This window comes from Protopterus annectens, chromosome 9.part0 (assembly GCF_019279795.1).
Source record: "Protopterus annectens isolate FY-2018-M chromosome 9.part0, PAN1.0, whole genome shotgun sequence".
NCBI classification, from domain to species: Eukaryota; Metazoa; Chordata; order Ceratodontiformes; family Protopteridae; genus Protopterus; species Protopterus annectens.
Window position 1 is genome coordinate 1888127958 of NC_056743.1, and position 18589 is coordinate 1888146546.

General features: G+C 39.9%; 1 protein-coding gene across 1 annotated transcript in view; it reads right to left on the minus strand.

Annotated features, from left to right (window-relative positions):
• Positions 1–18589, minus strand: part of LOC122812305 (venom factor-like) — a 1464680-nt gene that overhangs the window by 66147 nt on the left and 1379944 nt on the right. The window contains exons 31-32 of the mRNA XM_044084707.1: positions 15153–15239; positions 14176–14259 (exon numbers count right to left, since the gene is read on the minus strand). Coding sequence (XP_043940642.1) covers positions 14176–14259; positions 15153–15239 — 171 coding nt within the window. The remainder of the gene's footprint in view (positions 1–14175; positions 14260–15152; positions 15240–18589) is intronic.

Consider the following 18589-nt stretch of genomic DNA (forward strand, 5'->3'; position numbering starts at 1 on the left):
TTACTTTTGGGTTCATAATTATACATTTTGTTTTATTACTATTAAACTTCAAAGCAGAAATATCACTAAAATGTTAAATTTTATTTTATGCTTCTTTAAAAGTGGAGTCTATGTTAATAAGAGTTAATAAAGCATCACTTGCAAAGAGAATACACTTGATGTGCATTGCTTGATTGTTTATCTTAAAACCTATTATATCTGCATTACTTCTTATAATATTAGCTAATGGTTCCATAGTTAGAGAAAAAAGTATATGTGACAGTGTTCGTCTTCTCTCGTGCACCTTTTAATGTTTACCGTTTCTGAGTGCTAAGGACCTATTTAACAATGGCTTTATTATTAGTCTAAAGAGTGACTGTAATAATTTTATGAATGTCCGGGTAAGTTAAAACATTTTAATAACATAAATAAATAGCCCCAGTTTATGATAGCAAAAGCTTTTCTATGTCCAAACTAAGAATAGCCATCTCTCCATTCTTGTTTCTTGCATAGTCTGTGTCCTAAGCTTGTCCACTAACAATGAATCCTATCTGATTTTCATGTATCAAGTGTAATATTTTATTTTTAATTCTATAAACATATATAGAAAGAAACACCTTATAATCCACATTTAAGAGTGAGATTGGGCAATAAGATTCACACTAAGTAGAATCTTCATCTACTTTTTGTGTCAGTGATTATGGCATATCTCCAGGATCACACAGCATCCTTTTTATCATGAACACCTGTATTCATATGTGTTATCAATTATATGATTTTAGTTGGCAATAACTTACAGAGTTGTAGAATTACATCCTCTATTCTTTGAGCTTTATTTCATTTTAATTTATTTATTTGCTGCATAACTTCTGCTCCACTAATCTGTTTTGTTATTAGGTCTTTAGCATCCTGAGATAACCTTTTATGTATATTATTGTCTAAAAGGACTATATCTGTTTATATTCTGTTTATATTTGTTTATATCTGCTTATATTCTGTTTATATCTGTTTATATCTGTTTATATTCTGTTTATATCTGTTTATATCTATTTATATCTGTTTATGTTCTGTTTATATCTGTTTATATATGTTTATATTTGTTTATATCTATTTATATCTGTTTATATCTGTTTATATTGTTTATATCTGTTTATATCTGTTTATATTCTGTTTATATCTGTTTATATCTGTTTATATTCTGTTTATATCTGTTTATATTATGTTTATATCTGTTTATATTCTGTTTATATTCTGTTTATATCTGTTTATATTCTGTTTATATTTGTTTATATCTGTTTATATCTGTTTATATTATGTTTATATCTGTTTATATCTATTTATATTCTGTTTATATTCTGTTTATATCTGTTTATATTTGTTTATTTTCTGAATGCATTTCATTTGTTTCATTGATTCTTTCATATTTTTTAAACTTTTTTATTTTTATTTTAGATTTCTTTAATATGTTGGCCCGTTATCCAAGTTACATAATTTGCCAGTGTACCCATGAAGTGGTAAGGAACCTGGGATCACAGGTTGACTACGACCTTAACTTTGATCACCGTGTGTCTGCCGTTGTAAGGAAAGCTTTCCATGTAGCTCACGTGATTAGTACAAGGATTGCCTCAAGAGCAAAAGCAGTTATAACCCTCCATACTCGGCACTTATCTGATCCATAATTGAGTATAACGTTCCATTCAGTATGTACTGCACTAAGCACCTACAGCAATTAGAGAGACCTCTGAGGTTTCTAACAGACAGGATCAAGGGGCTCCAGCATACACCTTACACAGACCAACTAAAATCCCTCTCACTATACTCTGTATCTCATAGACTTCTTAGGGGAGACTTATGCCTGGCCTACAGAGAAACCCAAACCTAATGAACATGCTGCAAGCAAGTCAAATGGGTCTAGGGCTACCCATTCCAGGGACTTGAATATGGCCTGTGACTTAAATATGACATGCTGGAGGGACAGATTTATCTCCGATTGACTGCCATGTCTTTGGAACAGGTAACCAATTCATGTGAAACCTCTATGACACTGTTCAAAAGGAACCTGGATGAGTAGCTAGAGCACTGTAAATTCCTACTGGGGATAGCGTCACAACCCTCCTGGACATGGGCAGTCATCACTAAATGCAAACCTGGGTACTGACTAATACCTCTACGGTATAACATTGGGCTGAAATGGCTAGACTTAAAATGACCTCCCAGTTGATAGCGTAGTAATCTCCTATGATCCTGTTATTGTAAGTGATTTTCACTTTTGTCATTATTCAGTTATTTTCCAAAATATTAATGCACCTCATTGTTTAGATTTAAAACAAAATCCAGTTCATATATCTGGAAGAGTAAACAGATGTCAAAAAGGATACCAGGAGAGATGGAGTCTATAGATAAGATAAAATTGTCCTCAGTGTTCAGATGATTTTATTTATTTATTTTTGTTTAATGTACATTTGTTTACTGGGAAAGTCCAACTAGGCTAAAACCCATTTTCAGCAGAGGCTCGGGGAGGAAAGCTCCACAATAGTAAACATTAGATAAAAACTACTTAGACATGACAATTCCTTTTTATTTTATTTTTATACAATGGAAGAAATATGGCAAAGATGTAGCAATTAAAGAACTAAGACTGTCAATAATAACCCACATAGACTTAGCAGAGTTTGCATGTTCTTCCAGTAGTACAAATAGTCTAGATATAGTGCAAGATAAACTGTAGGGTAATTATTTTATCCAGGTTACAGTTGGTAGTAGAACATAAAGTAAATGTTTACAGTTAGTAATAAGAAATTAATTAGTATAGGCAAGTAATATTATAATCACATTCTGTTCAGTAGTAGTAAAGGATAGATCACTGGAGAAATGAAGGAAAGGGAGGGCAGGATGGGGTAGGTAGGGTAAGGGAAAAGGGTATGAATAGCTTATCGGGTAGTTTTATGAGTATGGAAGATGCAGTAGTTGTTCTTGCTAGCTTGGACTGTTGCATGAGCAAAGCCATGTAACTGTTAGATAATTTTTGAGTAGTTTTTTTTTTTTTTTTTTGTAAATTGAGTGGGGTTGATAGTGGTTCTAATAGAGTGAGGAAACATATTCAGGGGGTACAGAGAATCTCCTGCAGCATTTGTGGATTTGGTAACCTGTAATAATGATTTATTAGTTGAGCGAAGCATACTTTTATTGAAATAGGGTTGTAAAATATTTAGAAGAGTTGGGGTTTTCTTGGACTAAAGAAGTAGTTTATGTGACTTGGTAACTGATTATAAGTTAAGAGTTCTGGTAGTTCTAGCCAGTAGAGTTTGTTAAGGCATGGCAATGGTTGGTCATATGTGTAGAATCTGTGGCAAATTTTGCTATTTTGTTATAGCATGTTTCTAGTTTATCTAAGTCTATCTTTTTAAGATTGATAAGTATGGATGAGGCATAGAAGAGTGTTGACAGGAGGGGGGTTCTGGCAATAGCTATCTGATAGAAATTTCTTATTTCTGTATAGTGTGCCCATTTGTATGTGTATCTTGTAAACTATTTGTGATGGGTGTAAGTCCAATCTTAGTTTATTATCAGTTATGATCCCCTAGTAGTTTTGCTTGAAGTTTTGGAGTAATTTTTGTATTATTGCTAGCCGTGATATAGAAGGTGGGGGGGGGCCTGAGGGTCTGGTGGGCTGAAAGATCATGAGTTTGGATATGTTAGGGTTAGGTATGAGCTGGGAATTGGTTGGCCATACTTCAGTTTCAGTGGAGGACTTTTGGGTTATGCCTTGAAGTTGTTGTATGGTGGATATGGCACATATAAGTGTAGAGTTATTGGCATATTGGATAATAGAAGCTGACGGGTGACAGTGTTGAGGTCATTAATAAAGATACTGAAAACAAGGCGACCAAGGATGGATCCCTGTAAGACTCCTAATGTGACTGGGAGTAGGGTGGAGAGGACTTATAGCCACCTGACTGCCTGCCGGCAGCCTGCTAAGTAACTTTGAAACCAGGTGAGGGCAGAGGGTCTGAGATTTAAATTGGTGAAACAGTAAGAAGCTTGTGTTTGGAAACTGTAGAAAGACAGATGAAACTATTTTTCTTCAATTTTGAATTGATTGATGGTGTTGGTAAAGCAGAGGAGGGCAGTTGTGGTACTATGATAGGGTCTGAAGCTGTGTTGCAATTTGGCCACTAGGTTATTGTTTGTGCGATATTGTAAAAGTTGTGAATAAATGCACCTTTCTAGAAGTTTGGATAGTGGAGAAAGAATGGTGATGGACCTGTAATTTGTGAGTTCAGTTACATTTCTGTATTTATGTTAAGGAATTATATGTGAGATTTTCCAGATAGATGGTACATATTGTTCAAGAACTGAACAATTAATAAGAATTTACACAGGGTAGGGCATGGCTTCTGCTGCTAATTTTAGGTATTCAGTTGGTAAATTATCAGCTGCAAGTGATAGGTTTCAGTTTGTTTAGTAGCTGTTCTACGGCTTTTTTGGAAATGGCTTGTTAGTATTGTTTGCATTCAGGTGTTGATGAGGGAAAAGTTTGGTTATTTTTGGTTAGGGGTAGGAAGCTTTCAGTGAACTATTTATTAAATTAATCTGCGATGGTACACCTGAGTTGGCTGGTGTATGGGGAGGGAGGGGTTGAGGCTTTTCCATGATATATTATTGATTGTGCTCCAGAATTGCTGTGGATTCCTTTGATGTTTCCATTGTAAATTGGTGCAGTATTTTTTTGTCTAGCTTGATTTGATGTTTGACTTTGTTCCTATTTTGTTCATATAATACCAAATTTGGTTGAGTTTTTAGTGTGCCATCCTTGCCAAATCTTGTCCCTTTGCTTAAGTAAGACTCTAGTTTTATTGGTTAGCCATGGTGTATAACGTACCTTAACTCAGACTGTTCTAGCAGGTGCCGTACTGTTAAGTATGTTAAGGAAAGTATTGTTAAAATTTTCTACTGCATCATCTAGGGACAAGTTCTTAAGGGAAACCCAGTTGCATTTTTTAAGAGTTGTTATTAGATCTTGGGGGTTAATTAAAATTTTTCTTGTTGTGGATTTGGCGATAAATGGTATATTTAATAGGGTTGGTATGTTGCCTGAGGAGGTAGTTCAGCATGTGATCGCTAAGACTGTCTGGTAGATAGCCAGCATTTTGGTATAGGTTGGATTTGTTAAGCAGTGTCCAGTCGAGAATTGACGGTCTGTTTGATTTTTTATTGAGTCTGGCGGGACTTTGGATAATTTGTATGAAGCCATTGATATGAGTGCTGGGATTTTGTGAGCTACAGGTCATCCAGTCTGTGCTAAAATAGGTTCATAGGTTCATAGGTAGGTACTAGGTCATTGGCCCTAGGGCCTATACAAGCCCAGCCAAAAAGGTACCCTGGCTTTTGCCACCCAAGAAAATTATTTTCCTGTGCCCCTGTCGAGCAGAGCCACAGAAGTGATCCCGGGGTGAATTTCCTATTACCCATCCAATCATCAAGATTTTTCTTGAAGAGTGCTAATGAGGAGCTCTGTTTGACATAGATAGGTAGTCTGTTCCAGAGTATGGGAAGTCTCTGGGACAGGAATCTATCCCTCCAGCATGTTCTGTTTATTGTGGTGACAAGGTTTAGGTCCCTGGAGCATGTAGCTCTGAGGGATTGGGATTTCTTTAAGTGGAGCATGTCCAATAGCTCTGGGTTTGATATAGCTTTGTATGTTAGGCAAAGATCACCTCTGAGTAGGCAATATGCGACGGAGTAAAGCTGGAGTTTTTTGAGTCGGTCTGCATAAGGCATCTGTTTGAGGCCAGTAATCCTCTTTGTGAGGTATTTCTGCGGTGTTTCCAGTTGTTGTAGATGTTTTGTGAGGTACATACCAAAAGGGGCATTGTACTCTATAATGGGTCTAATGAGTGATGAGTAGAGGGGAACAATTACCTCTTTTTTTCTGGATGAGAAACTTTTTGTGATGAGGTGTGCCACGTAGAAGGATTTCCTGACCACTGTGGCGATGTGATTATCAAAGGAGAGACTACTGTCCACCTGTGTCCCAAGGTCTCTTATTACACTTTTGGTGTTAAGTAGACTACTGCCTATGTGGTAGTTCATGGGGGTTAATTAAAATTTTTCTTGTTGTGGATTTGGCGATAAATGGTATATTTAATAGGGTTGGTATGTTGCCTGAGGAGGTAGGTCAGCATGTGATCGCTAGGACTGTCTGGTAGATAGCCAGCATTTTGGTATAGGTTGGATTTGTTAAGCAGTGTCCAGTCGAGAATTGACGGTCTGTTTGATTTTTTATTGAGTCTGGCGGGACTTTGGATAATTTGTATGAAGCCATTGATGTGAGTGCTGGGATTTTGTGAGCTACAGGTCATCCAGTCTGTGCTAAAATAGGTTCATAGGTAGGTACTAGGTCATTGGCCCTAGGGCCTATACAAGCCCAGCCAAAAAGGTACCATGGCTTTTGCCACCCAAGAAAATTATTTTCCTGTGCCCCTGTCGAGCAGAGCCACAGAAGTGATCCCGGGGTGAATTTCCTATTACCCATCCAATCATCAAGATTTTTCTTGAAGAGTGCTAATGAGGAGCTCTGTTTGACATAGATAGGTAGTCTGTTCCAGAGTATGGGAAGTCTCTGGGACAGGAATCTATCCCTCCAGCATGTTCTGTTTATTGTGATGACAAGGTTTAGGTCCCTGGAGCTTGTAGCTCTGAGGGATTGGGATTTCTTTAAGTGGAGCATGTCCAATAGCTCTGGGTTTGATATAGCTTTGTATGTTAGGCAAAGATCACCTCTGAGTAGGCAATATGCGACGGAGTAAAGCTGGAGTTTTTTGAGTCGGTCTGCATAAGGCATCTGTTTGAGGCCAGTAATCCTCTTTGTGAGGTATTTCTGCGGTGTTTCCAGTTGTTGTAGATGTTTTGTGAGGTACATACCAAAAGGGGCATTGTACTCTATAATGGGTCTAATGAGTGATGAGTAGAGGGGAACAATTACCTCTTTTTTTCTGGATGAGAAACTTTTTGTGATGAGGTGTGCCACGTAGAAGGATTTCCTGACCACTGTGGCGATGTGATTATCAAAGGAGAGACTACTGTCCACCTGTGTCCCAAGGTCTCTTATTACACTTTTGGTGTTAAGTAGACTACTGCCTATGTGGTAGTTCATGGGGGTTAATTAAAATTTTTCTTGTTGTGGATTTGGCGATAAATGGTATATTTAATAGGGTTGGTATGTTGCCTGAGGAGGTAGGTCAGCATGTGATCGCTAGGACTGTCTGGTAGATAGCCAGCATTTTGGTATAGGTTGGATTTGTTAAGCAGTGTCCAGTCGAGAATTGACGGTCTGTTTGATTTTTTATTGAGTCTGGCGGGACTCTGGATAATTTGTATGAAGCCATTGATGTGAGTGCTGGGATTTTGTGAGCTACAGGTCATCCAGTCTGTGCTAAAATAGGTTCATAGGTTCATAGGTAGGTACTAGGCCATTGGCCCTAGGGCCTATACAAGCCCAGCCAAAAAGGTACCCTGGCTTTTGCCACCCAAGAAAATTATTTTCCTGTGCCCCTGTCGAGCAGAGCCACAGAAGTGATCCCGGGGTGAATTTCCTATTACCCATCCAATCATCAAGATTTTTCTTGAAGAGTGCTAATGAGGAGCTCTGTTTGACATAGATAGGTAGTCTGTTCCAGAGTATGGGAAGTCTCTGGGACAGGAATCTATCCCTCCAGCATGTTCTGTTTATTGTGGTGACAAGGTTTAGGTCCCTGGAGCTTGTAGCTCTGAGGGATTGGGATTTCTTTAAGTGGAGCATGTCCAATAGCTCTGGGTTTGATATAGCTTTGTATGTTAGGCAAAGATCACCTCTGAGTAGGCAATATGCGACGGAGTAAAGCTGGAGTTTTTTGAGTCGGTCTGCATAAGGCATCTGTTTGAGGCCAGTAATCCTTTTTGTGAGGTATTTCTGCGGTGTTTCCAGTTGTTGTAGATGTTTTGTGAGGTACATACCAAAAGGGGCATTGTACTCTATAATGGGTCTAATGAGTGATGAGTAGAGGGGAACAATTACCTCTTTTTTTCTGGATGAGAAACTTTTTGTGATGAGGTGTGCCACGTAGAAGGATTTTCTGACCACTGTGGCAATGTGATTATCAAAGGATAGACTACTGTCCACCTGTGTCCCAAGGTCTCTTATTACACTTTTGGTGTTAAGTAGACTACTGCCTATGTGGTAGTTCATGGGCACAGAGTTTTTTCTAAAGGGGATGACAATGCACTTTTTGGCATTGAGCTTGAGATCATGGCTTTGACACCAGGCATCTATCTCAGTGAGGCCCTTTTGTAGGACGTCCACATCATTAGGAGTTTCAATTATGGCTTCTAGTTTGCAGTCATCTGCAAATTTAGTTAGCCAAAGACCTTCTGTTTTAGCCTGTACGTCAGAGAAGTAGATACCAAACAGGAGAGGACCCAGGACTGAACCCTGTGGTATTCCAGTTGTCACTGGTCTGAAGTCTGATTTGGAGTCTGCTACTTTCACAGTGAGGGTTCTGTCAGTAAGCCAGTTGGCAACCCATCTTGTGACATAGGGATTTATACCTAGTTTAGTGAGTTTATCTATAATTCCAGAGTGGGGGATGGTATTGAATGCCTTGGCGAGATCTAGATAGGCTGTGTGAACCACCTTACCCTCATCTATGGCTTTGGTGACTACTTCAAAGAAGTCTATCAGGTTTAGAAGACATGATCTGCCTTTTACAAACCCAAACTGTGTGGGGTCCATAGTCTGGAGATATCCAATGTCTTTGTTTATGAGTTCCATGATGATACATTCCATGGCCTTGCAGACCAGGCTCGTCAGGCTAATGGGGTGGTAGTTCCTGAGATCTGTTGTGGCCCCCGCTTTGTGGAGTGTGATAACCGTCACGGTGCACCATTCAATAGGCACAAAGCCTGAGGTGAGGCTATGATTGAACATGATACTTAGGTGGGGTGCCAGTTCATTCTGTAGTTCATGTAGAACGCAGCCTGGGATGTTGTCAGGCCCCATGGATGCTGTGTTCTTGGCTTTGGAGAGTGAGGTTTTTACCTGTGCAGCCATGATTACAGGAACTTTGCATTCTTCCAGTATAAAGATGGGCCCTTTAGGGGCTCCGAGGGGGGTAAGGTTAGCACTGAACCTATCTGCTAGGATGTTGGCAATATCAGCTGGTTCTGTATATTTAGTGTCATTGTGCTGTAACTCAGAGCAAATCTGAGTGTTGCCATTGAGATTCTTGACATAGCTGTAGAATGCTTTGTGGTTGTCTTTAGAATCAGTGGCAATTTTGTTTTCATAACTAGCTTTGGAGGATTTTATGAGGGATCTCAGCTTCTTACTGAGGATGACCAGGGAGTTCCTCCAATCGTGGGATTTTACTCTTTTTTTGGAACAGTTTCTTTCTTCTTTTATAGAGTTTGTTTATGGCAGAAGACCACCAGATTGGCTTCCTTTTTTTGGAGGATAATGTCTTGGTTCTGTTAGGGATAGCACGACCCATGCACTCGTGTAAGTGCTTATAAAGTGCATTTGTGTAGGATTCAGTAGTTGTACCTCTATTGTCCATCTGCATGGATGTTGTGAAGTTTGCCACTTCTGTCTTAAGAAGCATGAAGTTGGCTTTGGAGAAATTTTTTACGGTTGTTTTCCTAATGGGGGGGGGTGGGATCGGGATGTGGATGTCTAGGGTGATTAGCTTGTGGTTGGATCTGACCAACGAGGAGCTGACCTCTGGTGTGGAACACCAGTCACCCATGTTGGTGATGACCAGGTCTAGGATATTGCTGCCCCTGGTGGGGGTGTGGATAAGTTGATCCAAGGCACTGGAATTGATGATTTCCAGAAAACGTTGAGCAAAAGAGTTGGTACATGAGTAGTTTTCCCAGTTAATGGTAGGGTAGTTGAAATCACCCATTATTAGAGTGTTGGGTTGTACTTTAATATTTTCCAGTGTATCAAGAAAAGAGGAGTGGGAATCCTGGGGCATGGTGGGTGATCTGTAGCAAGCTACAATCTGGATTGCAGTTTTGCCAAGAGTTAGTTGCACTTGGATAACCTCGGATGCATTATGCTGAGCAACTAGCTTGGAGGTGTGGATATCCTTAATGAATATGGATCACCCATGATGATAGTTTCTTGGGAAATGACATTAGAAATGTACCATAGGATATGTTGTATAGTAGCGACATTATTACCTGGTGAGATACAGATGGCTGTTATGGCGATATACCTGTAATTTGGTTAGAAATATCTCAGTATTGTTTAAATTTGGTATACTGGGACTTAGTGGTTGCAGTGACAGGTTATTCTCAAATACTACGGCGACTCCTCGATCTCGTTTCCCCTTTCTATCTGCCCAGTCAGGTGATTCATTACCTGAAATGTGTGGTTTCAGCCAAGTCTCTCTTAAGATGGCTATATCTGCAGAATAGTGTGAGAGGGTGGCATGTAGTTCTTGGGTTTTATTAACGGCACTTCTGTGATTTAAAGTTAGAAGAAACAAGTCTGAGCTGTTATGAGATAAGTTAAATATATATTTTGTCCTTGAGGGTTCGTTGAGGGGGTGTTGTCAGGTCCTGGTTTGGATGTATATCTCCACTTATTATAAGTTTAGTAGCTATGTTGATTAGCCTGTGATAGAGTTTGGATATGTGTTTATGGTATTGGAATTAAATGTTTTTTGGAAATGATTTTATAGGGGTAATTCTAAAGATAATGGGATAGCTTGAAAACACTGCAGTATATAACACCATTACCTGAACCGTTTTAGTACTTAATGTAGGACAGCAGTGTAAGGCCTTATGCACTTCACTGTAAGCTAAGTTTTCAATACCATCAATAAACCTGTCATAAGAAAAATAAGTCCTGGCAGGCATGTTCTGCAAACAGCATGATGATGCACAGGTTAATACCATTGCTGCAGCTCTAGGTTCAGGGTTTGATCCTTACTTCTGATTAGTGTGCTTATGAGGCATGGGATGTTCCCCCGAGGACCAGATCAAGGCAATAAATGGCCCAACATGAGTTAGTTCACTTACCTCATTAACAAATTATAGAATGTTTTTGGAGCTGTGCTTTTGTTTTGATTTAATGGTCATATCAGATCAATTCAGTGCAATGCTACAGATATAGATACCATTCTGTCTGTTTACAACAGATATGCTGATGTAGGTTGTACCTCATCCGTTGCAGTGCAGACACATATGTGCTGTGCTATGTTATCTATTATGGACAGATGGACACACATTGCAAGCAGCAATGTGTCTTTTCACAGCAGATGTCCTGACGTGGTAAGCAGTATGCTATTTGTTTACCTACACTGTTGTTAATAACAGCTTTGGTACAAGTCATACTACTGTGATAATCTTATTAGAAGAGGCATGCTGTATCACAGGTCTATTCCTTTCGAAAGTCTGATTTTATTGTTGCTTTCTCTATAATATTGCTGATGTACAGAGTGATAGGCTGATGTTTTTTTTTCTTGAAACCAGTGGTGTTTTGACCTGTGAACTGCTAGCTAGTTCTCTAACTAATAGGATTCTGGTCTGTGTGCTCAGCCAGCTCCCTACTTAAAGGATCATGAGTTGTATGCTAGGTCAGCTCCCTAATTAATAAGATCATTACCTGTTTGCTTGACCAACCATCTCATAAACAGAATTAAAAAGCTCATAAGCTGTGTGTTGGGACAGCTCCTTAATTATTAGGGTCTTGTGCTGTCTGTTGGGCTAGCCTTCTAAGGTAACAGGGTTATAATCTGTCTGCTTGATGAACTATCTAATGAACAGGACTGTAAACCTCTTAGCAAGCCCTCTAATTAAAAGGTTTATGAGCTGTCAGCTGCACCATCCTTCTAACAGACAGGTTGTGAGGTGTGTGCTGAGCCAATCGTCTAACCCAAAGGATAGGGAGCGATGCACTGTATTAGCACCCTAACCAGCAGGACTGTACATAGTGTGCTGTTAGCCATCTCACTAAAAGAAGTAGGAGCCTGCACTCAGCCAGACTGCTAGCCGCTTGGGTAGGGTGCTGGACTGGTCTCACTTCTGTGGAACAGGATCGTGACATTCGTACTGGGTTAGCACTGTAGCCAGTAATATCAGCAGCAATGCATTGCCTCAACACTAACCAAAAGATGACAAGCAGTAAACAAAAGAGAAATAAAATGTAAATAAAACTGCACCAGTTCTGGCAACGATAGGATCATGAGATATGCAGTGGGCCATCCCTCTTACCAAGAAGATAATCTACATTTACCTTGTTTTTCTGTACAAAAAGCAAGAAGATTACTTAATGTTTCAAAGTAATAAAGAAGAAAACATACAGCTCTTCTGTTACTTTTAACAGTTTTTGTAATGTTACCACCTGCCATGAACTTTTCCTGACAGTTAAGTAATCAGGATGTCTGTCAGGAAATCTGGTTTTTATGAGTGCTTGAGGCCAGTACATTTCTGAAATACATTTTCCCAAGCTGTACACCATTTCACTTGAATTTCTTAGTTTCAGTTGTTATATTGTTAGAGTCAGAGCAGTCTTTTATTTAAATGGCAACTCAGGAGATGAGAAATATTTCCTTTAGTACTCCAATATACTGATCAAAACAATCCTTTTCTTCTTACATCTCAGCAGATGTACACAAAGCCTGGACAGTTTGTACCTTAAATAAAGCAAAGTATCTCTTGTCCAGCTGCAGTTCCCTTCAGTACATGTAGGTATGCCCTATTTTGCTTCACTATAAGTAGTAAAGTGCATGTAAACAAACAACGGATTCAATAAAAATACTAAACTAAGCACTGCGGGAACTGTGTAGAAATAATCCCGGTTCTTTTACTTCTCCTCATCATGTTAACATGGTTGTTAGATGCCCCATGTGTATCAGTTGCAACAGCTTCAGGAAGTACACAGATGACTGAAGTAATACAAATACTACTGAAACAATGGCAAATCAGAAGTGCAGCCCCCCACCACATGTTTCACCTATGAAGGATGGCACCTCAGAAGTGCAGCCCCTCCCCACATATTTCACCTATGCTAGATGGCACCTCAGAAGTTCAGCCCCTCCCCACATTTCACCTATGCTGGATGGCACCTCAGAAGTGCAGCCCCTCCCCACACATTTCACCTATGCTAGATGGCACCTCAGAAGTGCAGCCCCTCCCCACACATTTCACCTATGCTAGATGGCACCTCAGAAGTGCAGCCCCTCTCCACACATTTCACCTATGCTAGATGGCACCTCAGAAGTGCAGCCCCTCCCCACACATTTCACCTATGCTGGATGGCACCTCAGAAGTGCAGCCCCTCCCCACACATTTCACCTATGCTGGATGGCACCTCAGAAGTGCAGCCCCTCCCCACACATTTCACCTATGCTAGATGGCACCTCAGAAGTGCAGCCCCTCCCCACACATTTCACCTATGCTGGATGGCACCTCAGAAGTGCAGCGCCTGCCCACACATTTCACCTATGCTAGATGGCACCTCAGAAGTGCAGCCCCTCCCCACACATTTCACCTATGCTGGATGGCACCTCAGAAGTGCAGCCCCTCCCCACATTTCACCTATGCTGGATGGCACCTCAGAAGTTCAGCCCCTCCCCACATTTCACCTATGCTAGATGGCACCTCAGAAGTGCAGCCCCTCCCCACACATTTCACCTATGCTGGATGGCACCTCAGAAGTGCAGCCCCTCCCCACACATTTCACCTATGCTGGATGGCACATCAGAAGTTCAGCCCCTCCCCACATTTCACCTATGCTGGATGGCACCTCAGAAGTTCAGCCCCTCCCCACATTTCACCTATGCTAGATGGCACCTCAGAAGTGCAGCCCCTCCCCACACATTTCACCTATGCTGCACTACATTGCCATTAATGGAAAATGATGCCAAGCACCTGGTGGGGATGGAACCCATATCCTTCTGATCTTCCTGACATTAAAGATGAGTGCACTATCTGCTGAGCCACTGACATGAACAGCTGCAGTGTCATTGGTGGTCTACAAGATGACAGCAATTGTAAAATAAGCTTATATTGTACCAATGCACTTTATTACAATAGCAGAAATGCAGATGAGAGCCATTGTAAAATAAACTTATATTTTACTAATGCACTTTATTACAATCGCAGAAATGCATTCTATTTTCTGTCTTACTCTTTTTCTGAGGTTCTTACCTGCTTTGATAACTTCCAAGATCTCGGCTGTGTAGTGATCATAGCTTGCAGAAATATTCACAGCAAGAAACTTGACTTTATAAACTGAAAAAAGAAGAACATGCCATTTATAATATATTTAGCATCCAGTCCTGACCATGCTTTTAATGTAGGTAAGCTGCATGACATGTTGAGCCCCTCCTATGTGTAAATGAACTACCAAGATATAGGAGACAGACACTTCACTGTTTTGTAACACTTATTTCAGGCACTCTCTAAATGTGTAGGTACTCTTAACAAAATCAGTGCATTAGTCAAATAAAAAATGGACAGTCTGTAAAAATTATTTATGCAGTTTGTTTACACTGCTGGGATAAGTCCCACCCTTCTCTTCCAAAGCATAGTGGGTACATGGCCAGATTCCATAAACCTTGTGGAAACTTACGCAGTTCGCGAATATCAGCGAAAAACATACAGATAATATTGCAATATGCAAATGTAGTACAAGAAACTTAGAATAGCTCAGAGCACAATGGAATATCACAGTATCAGTGGCGCACTCAAAAAAAAGTGCAAATTATCTGTTAGTAATGAGAATTCGTTGTCCAATCATGTTGTGAAGTAACTAAGCTACAAAAAGATAATCGCAATTCAAGCATCCTGACAGTCAGTGCGGCAGTTTGTCGCATTTAGGTTTGTTTTGGAATCAGGCCGGTGTGTGCAGAATCACTAATTATCGTGTGCTGAATATCTACGTACTCTGACTGCCTTCAGCGTATCTTCTGAAATCGTATCTGCAGTAGATGGGTTAAAGTCTTACTTTGGCATGCTGCTCTGTCTGTTAATAGCTTCCACAAGCTTTACAGAAGCTGACCCTTAACTGACATTTCCCAGACTGCTTTTGTATTATCTTTAAATAACTTTGTCCATTTTTCTAATTTTCCAATTAACTGTTGGGAGATAAACTGCCCAAAAAGTATCTATTCTAAGATATTTACCATAATCGCGTCCTGGATCACAGGCCTCATTGATGTGATTTAAGACGGTCACAGATTTATCATATTTTCTTAGCAAACCACAGTTTTCTGTAAAACAAATAACATAAATAAGAAATATGGAAAAACATTTACTTTTTGATGAGTACCCTCATCTACCATTTTTCCTAAATGTATATTTTGCATGCAAATGATAACATTTATTTAATTATTTTAGTTTTATTTTACATTTGTTAACTGGGGGTGTCTGACTGAGCCGAAAAGGCCTTTTTTCAGCAGAGGCCCTGGGAGAAAAGCTCCACAAAGAAAAATTACAGACACATTTAGTTATTTAGACATGATCAGTATACACACAAATTACAAGAGACATGTTTTTACAGTGGTATGCAGCACATAAACAATTACAGTGTAGAGAACAAACAAAAAATATAAATTTTAAAAATAAAGGTAATTAATAGATTTGTGGTGTACAGCTGAAATCTGGAACATAGGTAGAATACATACATAGTACACAGGTACAGTACATACATTGTACATTAGCCAATGTTTGTGAGCAAGATTGAAAACTATTATCAAGTGCTCTAGATTTAGTATGTATATGTGATCTGCTTTCACTAGCCTGGGGAGCAGTCATGGCACTGCCAACTTTGCTTGAGATGTTGCCTGATGAGGTCTTTAAAGGAGGCTTTGAATGATGTGTTTTGAATGCTAGTAGGGACAGAGTTCCATTTTTTAGCCACTGAACTACTATATAGTGCATCTCCAAAGCTATTGTAGCTGTTGGTGACTTCTAGTAGAAGTTTGCTTGATGATCTAAGAGGCCTTTTGGCTGAGTGATGTTGTACTAGGTTTTTGAGGGCAGGACACTTATTGGGGAGGTAATAGATAGAATGACAGAGGCAGAGCTGATTGTAGGTTAGGAGGTTGGGCAGTTCAAGCCAGTGGAGCTGTCTCAAAGCAGTACAGTAATGAGTTCTATATCAGCAATTTGCAGTAAAGCGGGCAATTCTGTTATATCAGGCTTTCATTTTGTTTAGTTCAGTTTTGTTGAGATTAGTCAGAATGGGAGATTCATACAGTAGAGTGGATACAAGTTGGGAGCGAGCAATGGCTGATCTTGTGTTGTTGGTAAGAAACGGTTTGATACGGTAGTGACCCCAGTTTGGCATGTACTTTTTTAATAGTTAAGTTGAGATGACTATCAAATTTTAGGTGGGAGTCTATGGTTATTCCCAATAGCTTAGCCTGTGCCACTGGAGAAATTGGAGTAGCATTTGTGGAGTAGATAGTGAATTGACGGTTAGTGTTTTTGTTAGAACTGTTTATAATCATAAGCTGAGTTTTCTTTGGATTGAGGATAAGCTGGGCTTTGGTAAGGTAGTTTTCAACATCAGAGAATGCTAGATGAGTTGTTTGCAGGAGTGTGGGAATGTTTTGTGCAGCACAGATTAAGGTAGTGTCATCTGCATACTGAATTATAGATGCATGCTGTGTGGAGGTATGGAGGTCATTTGTGAAGACTGTGAATAGTAGTGGTCCTAAGATAGAACCCTGTGGGACTCCTATAGTTATGGGCAGCTGAGGAGAGAGAGAATTTTCCCATTTCACAGCTTGGTACCTGTCAGTTAAGTAGCTTTGGAACCAGGTAAGAGTGGAATTTGATAGATGATATTGGTTTAGTTTGTTTAGCAGAATTTGGTGTGAGACTGTGTCAAATGCTTTGGACATATCCAAAAAAAAGAGTTGACACTTGTAGGCCTTCATTTTTGAGATGGTTTACTGTGTCTGTGAAGCAGAGGAGGGCTGTAGTGGTACTATGGGCAGGTCTGAAACCATGCTGAGTAGGTGACAGGATGTTGCAGTCTAGGAAATAGTTTAGCATCTGGGTATGGATGCATTTTTCTAGGATTTTGGCCAGGGGGAGAGTAAAGCAATGGGTCTGTAGTTATTAAGTTCAGTGGAGGTCCCACCTTTATGTATGGGTGTAACATAGGATATTTTCCAGAGTTTGGGCACATAGTTTTCAACAATTAATCTGTTTATTAGAATGGAGACTGGGATAGCAATAGCATCTGCTGTGAGTTTCAAGAAATAGCTGGGGAGTAGGTTGGCTGCTGTTGATGAGGTTTTTAGTTTGGAGAGCATGCTTTTGATTGAAGTGGTGGAAACTGTTTTGAGGGTAAAGCTTGTATTAGTGTTATTTGTGTTGGGGGGATAGTGAGGAAGGAACTGTCCTGTGATACTAAGGATAGAATTGAGTTCACAAAGTGGGAGTTGAATTGTGTTTCGATGTGAACTTTAGTGTCAGGGGTGATTGGTTTGGGGGTAGCCTTTTGGGTGGATTTTATTAGCTGGTTTACATTTTTCCAAAATTTTTGCAGGTTGTGTTGGTATTTAGTTTGTAATGTTGTGTAGTAGGATTTTTTGTCCAGCCTAATGCATTTTTTTGCACGGTTGCGCAGTTCTTGGTACTCAGTTAGGCTTTGTGTTTCTTTGTTTTTTTGATAGTAAAGCCAGACAGTGTCTCTGGACTTGAGGATTTGTTTGGTTTCTTTACTGAGCCAGGGGTTTGTAGATGTTCTAACCTTGATTTTGCGCAATGGAGCGACAGTGTCTAGGTGTTGCAGAAATGTTTTGTTGAAATATGCTACAGCCTGGTCAAGTGGGAGGGTTTTTAGGGGGGGGGTCCAGTCACAGTTACAGAGTAAAGTGTTGAGGACCTCAGGAGTGAATTTTTTTGTGTTTCTAGTGGATATATGGTTAGTGGTTTTGCATATGCTTGTTCTAGTACGTATAAAGTATATTATGTTGTGGTCACTTAAGGTGTCTGGGAGACTGCCTGTGTGAGGGTACAATGTGGGGTTGTTAGTTAGGACCCAGTCAAGGATGGATTCCCTTTTAGATTTTTTATCACATCTAGTTGGAATTTGGACTAGCTGCTGGTAGCCATGGAGATTTATTAGATTACTTGGTGGTTCTCATATACAGGTGAACCAATCTAGGTTGAAGTTCCCCAGAATAAGGGTTTCTTGTGAGTATGTGGAAGAACATCAGGATAAGAAGTCTTCAAGGCTAGCAGGTGCATTACCAGGTGGAATATAGATCGCAATTGTGGTGATGACCTTTTTAGGGTGAAGTTGAAGTTGTGAGATAAGTATGCCCAATTATTGGGGGAGGGGTAGGAGTTTGGTAATTGACGGACAGTTAAGTTGGACTTGTACAGTAAGGCAGTTCCACCCCCTTTACGAAGTGGTCTGTCTTGTCTAATGATATTGTAGCTGGTAGGGAGAACTTCTGAGTTAGCTATGTTTTTATTTAGCCAGGTTTCTGTTAAAGCAACTATGTCTGGGGAGTAGTGTGCTATTGTGGTCGGGAGTTCAGGTATTTTATTTTTGATACTTCTAATATTAATATTTAGCATAAAAGATGGTTGGTTTTGC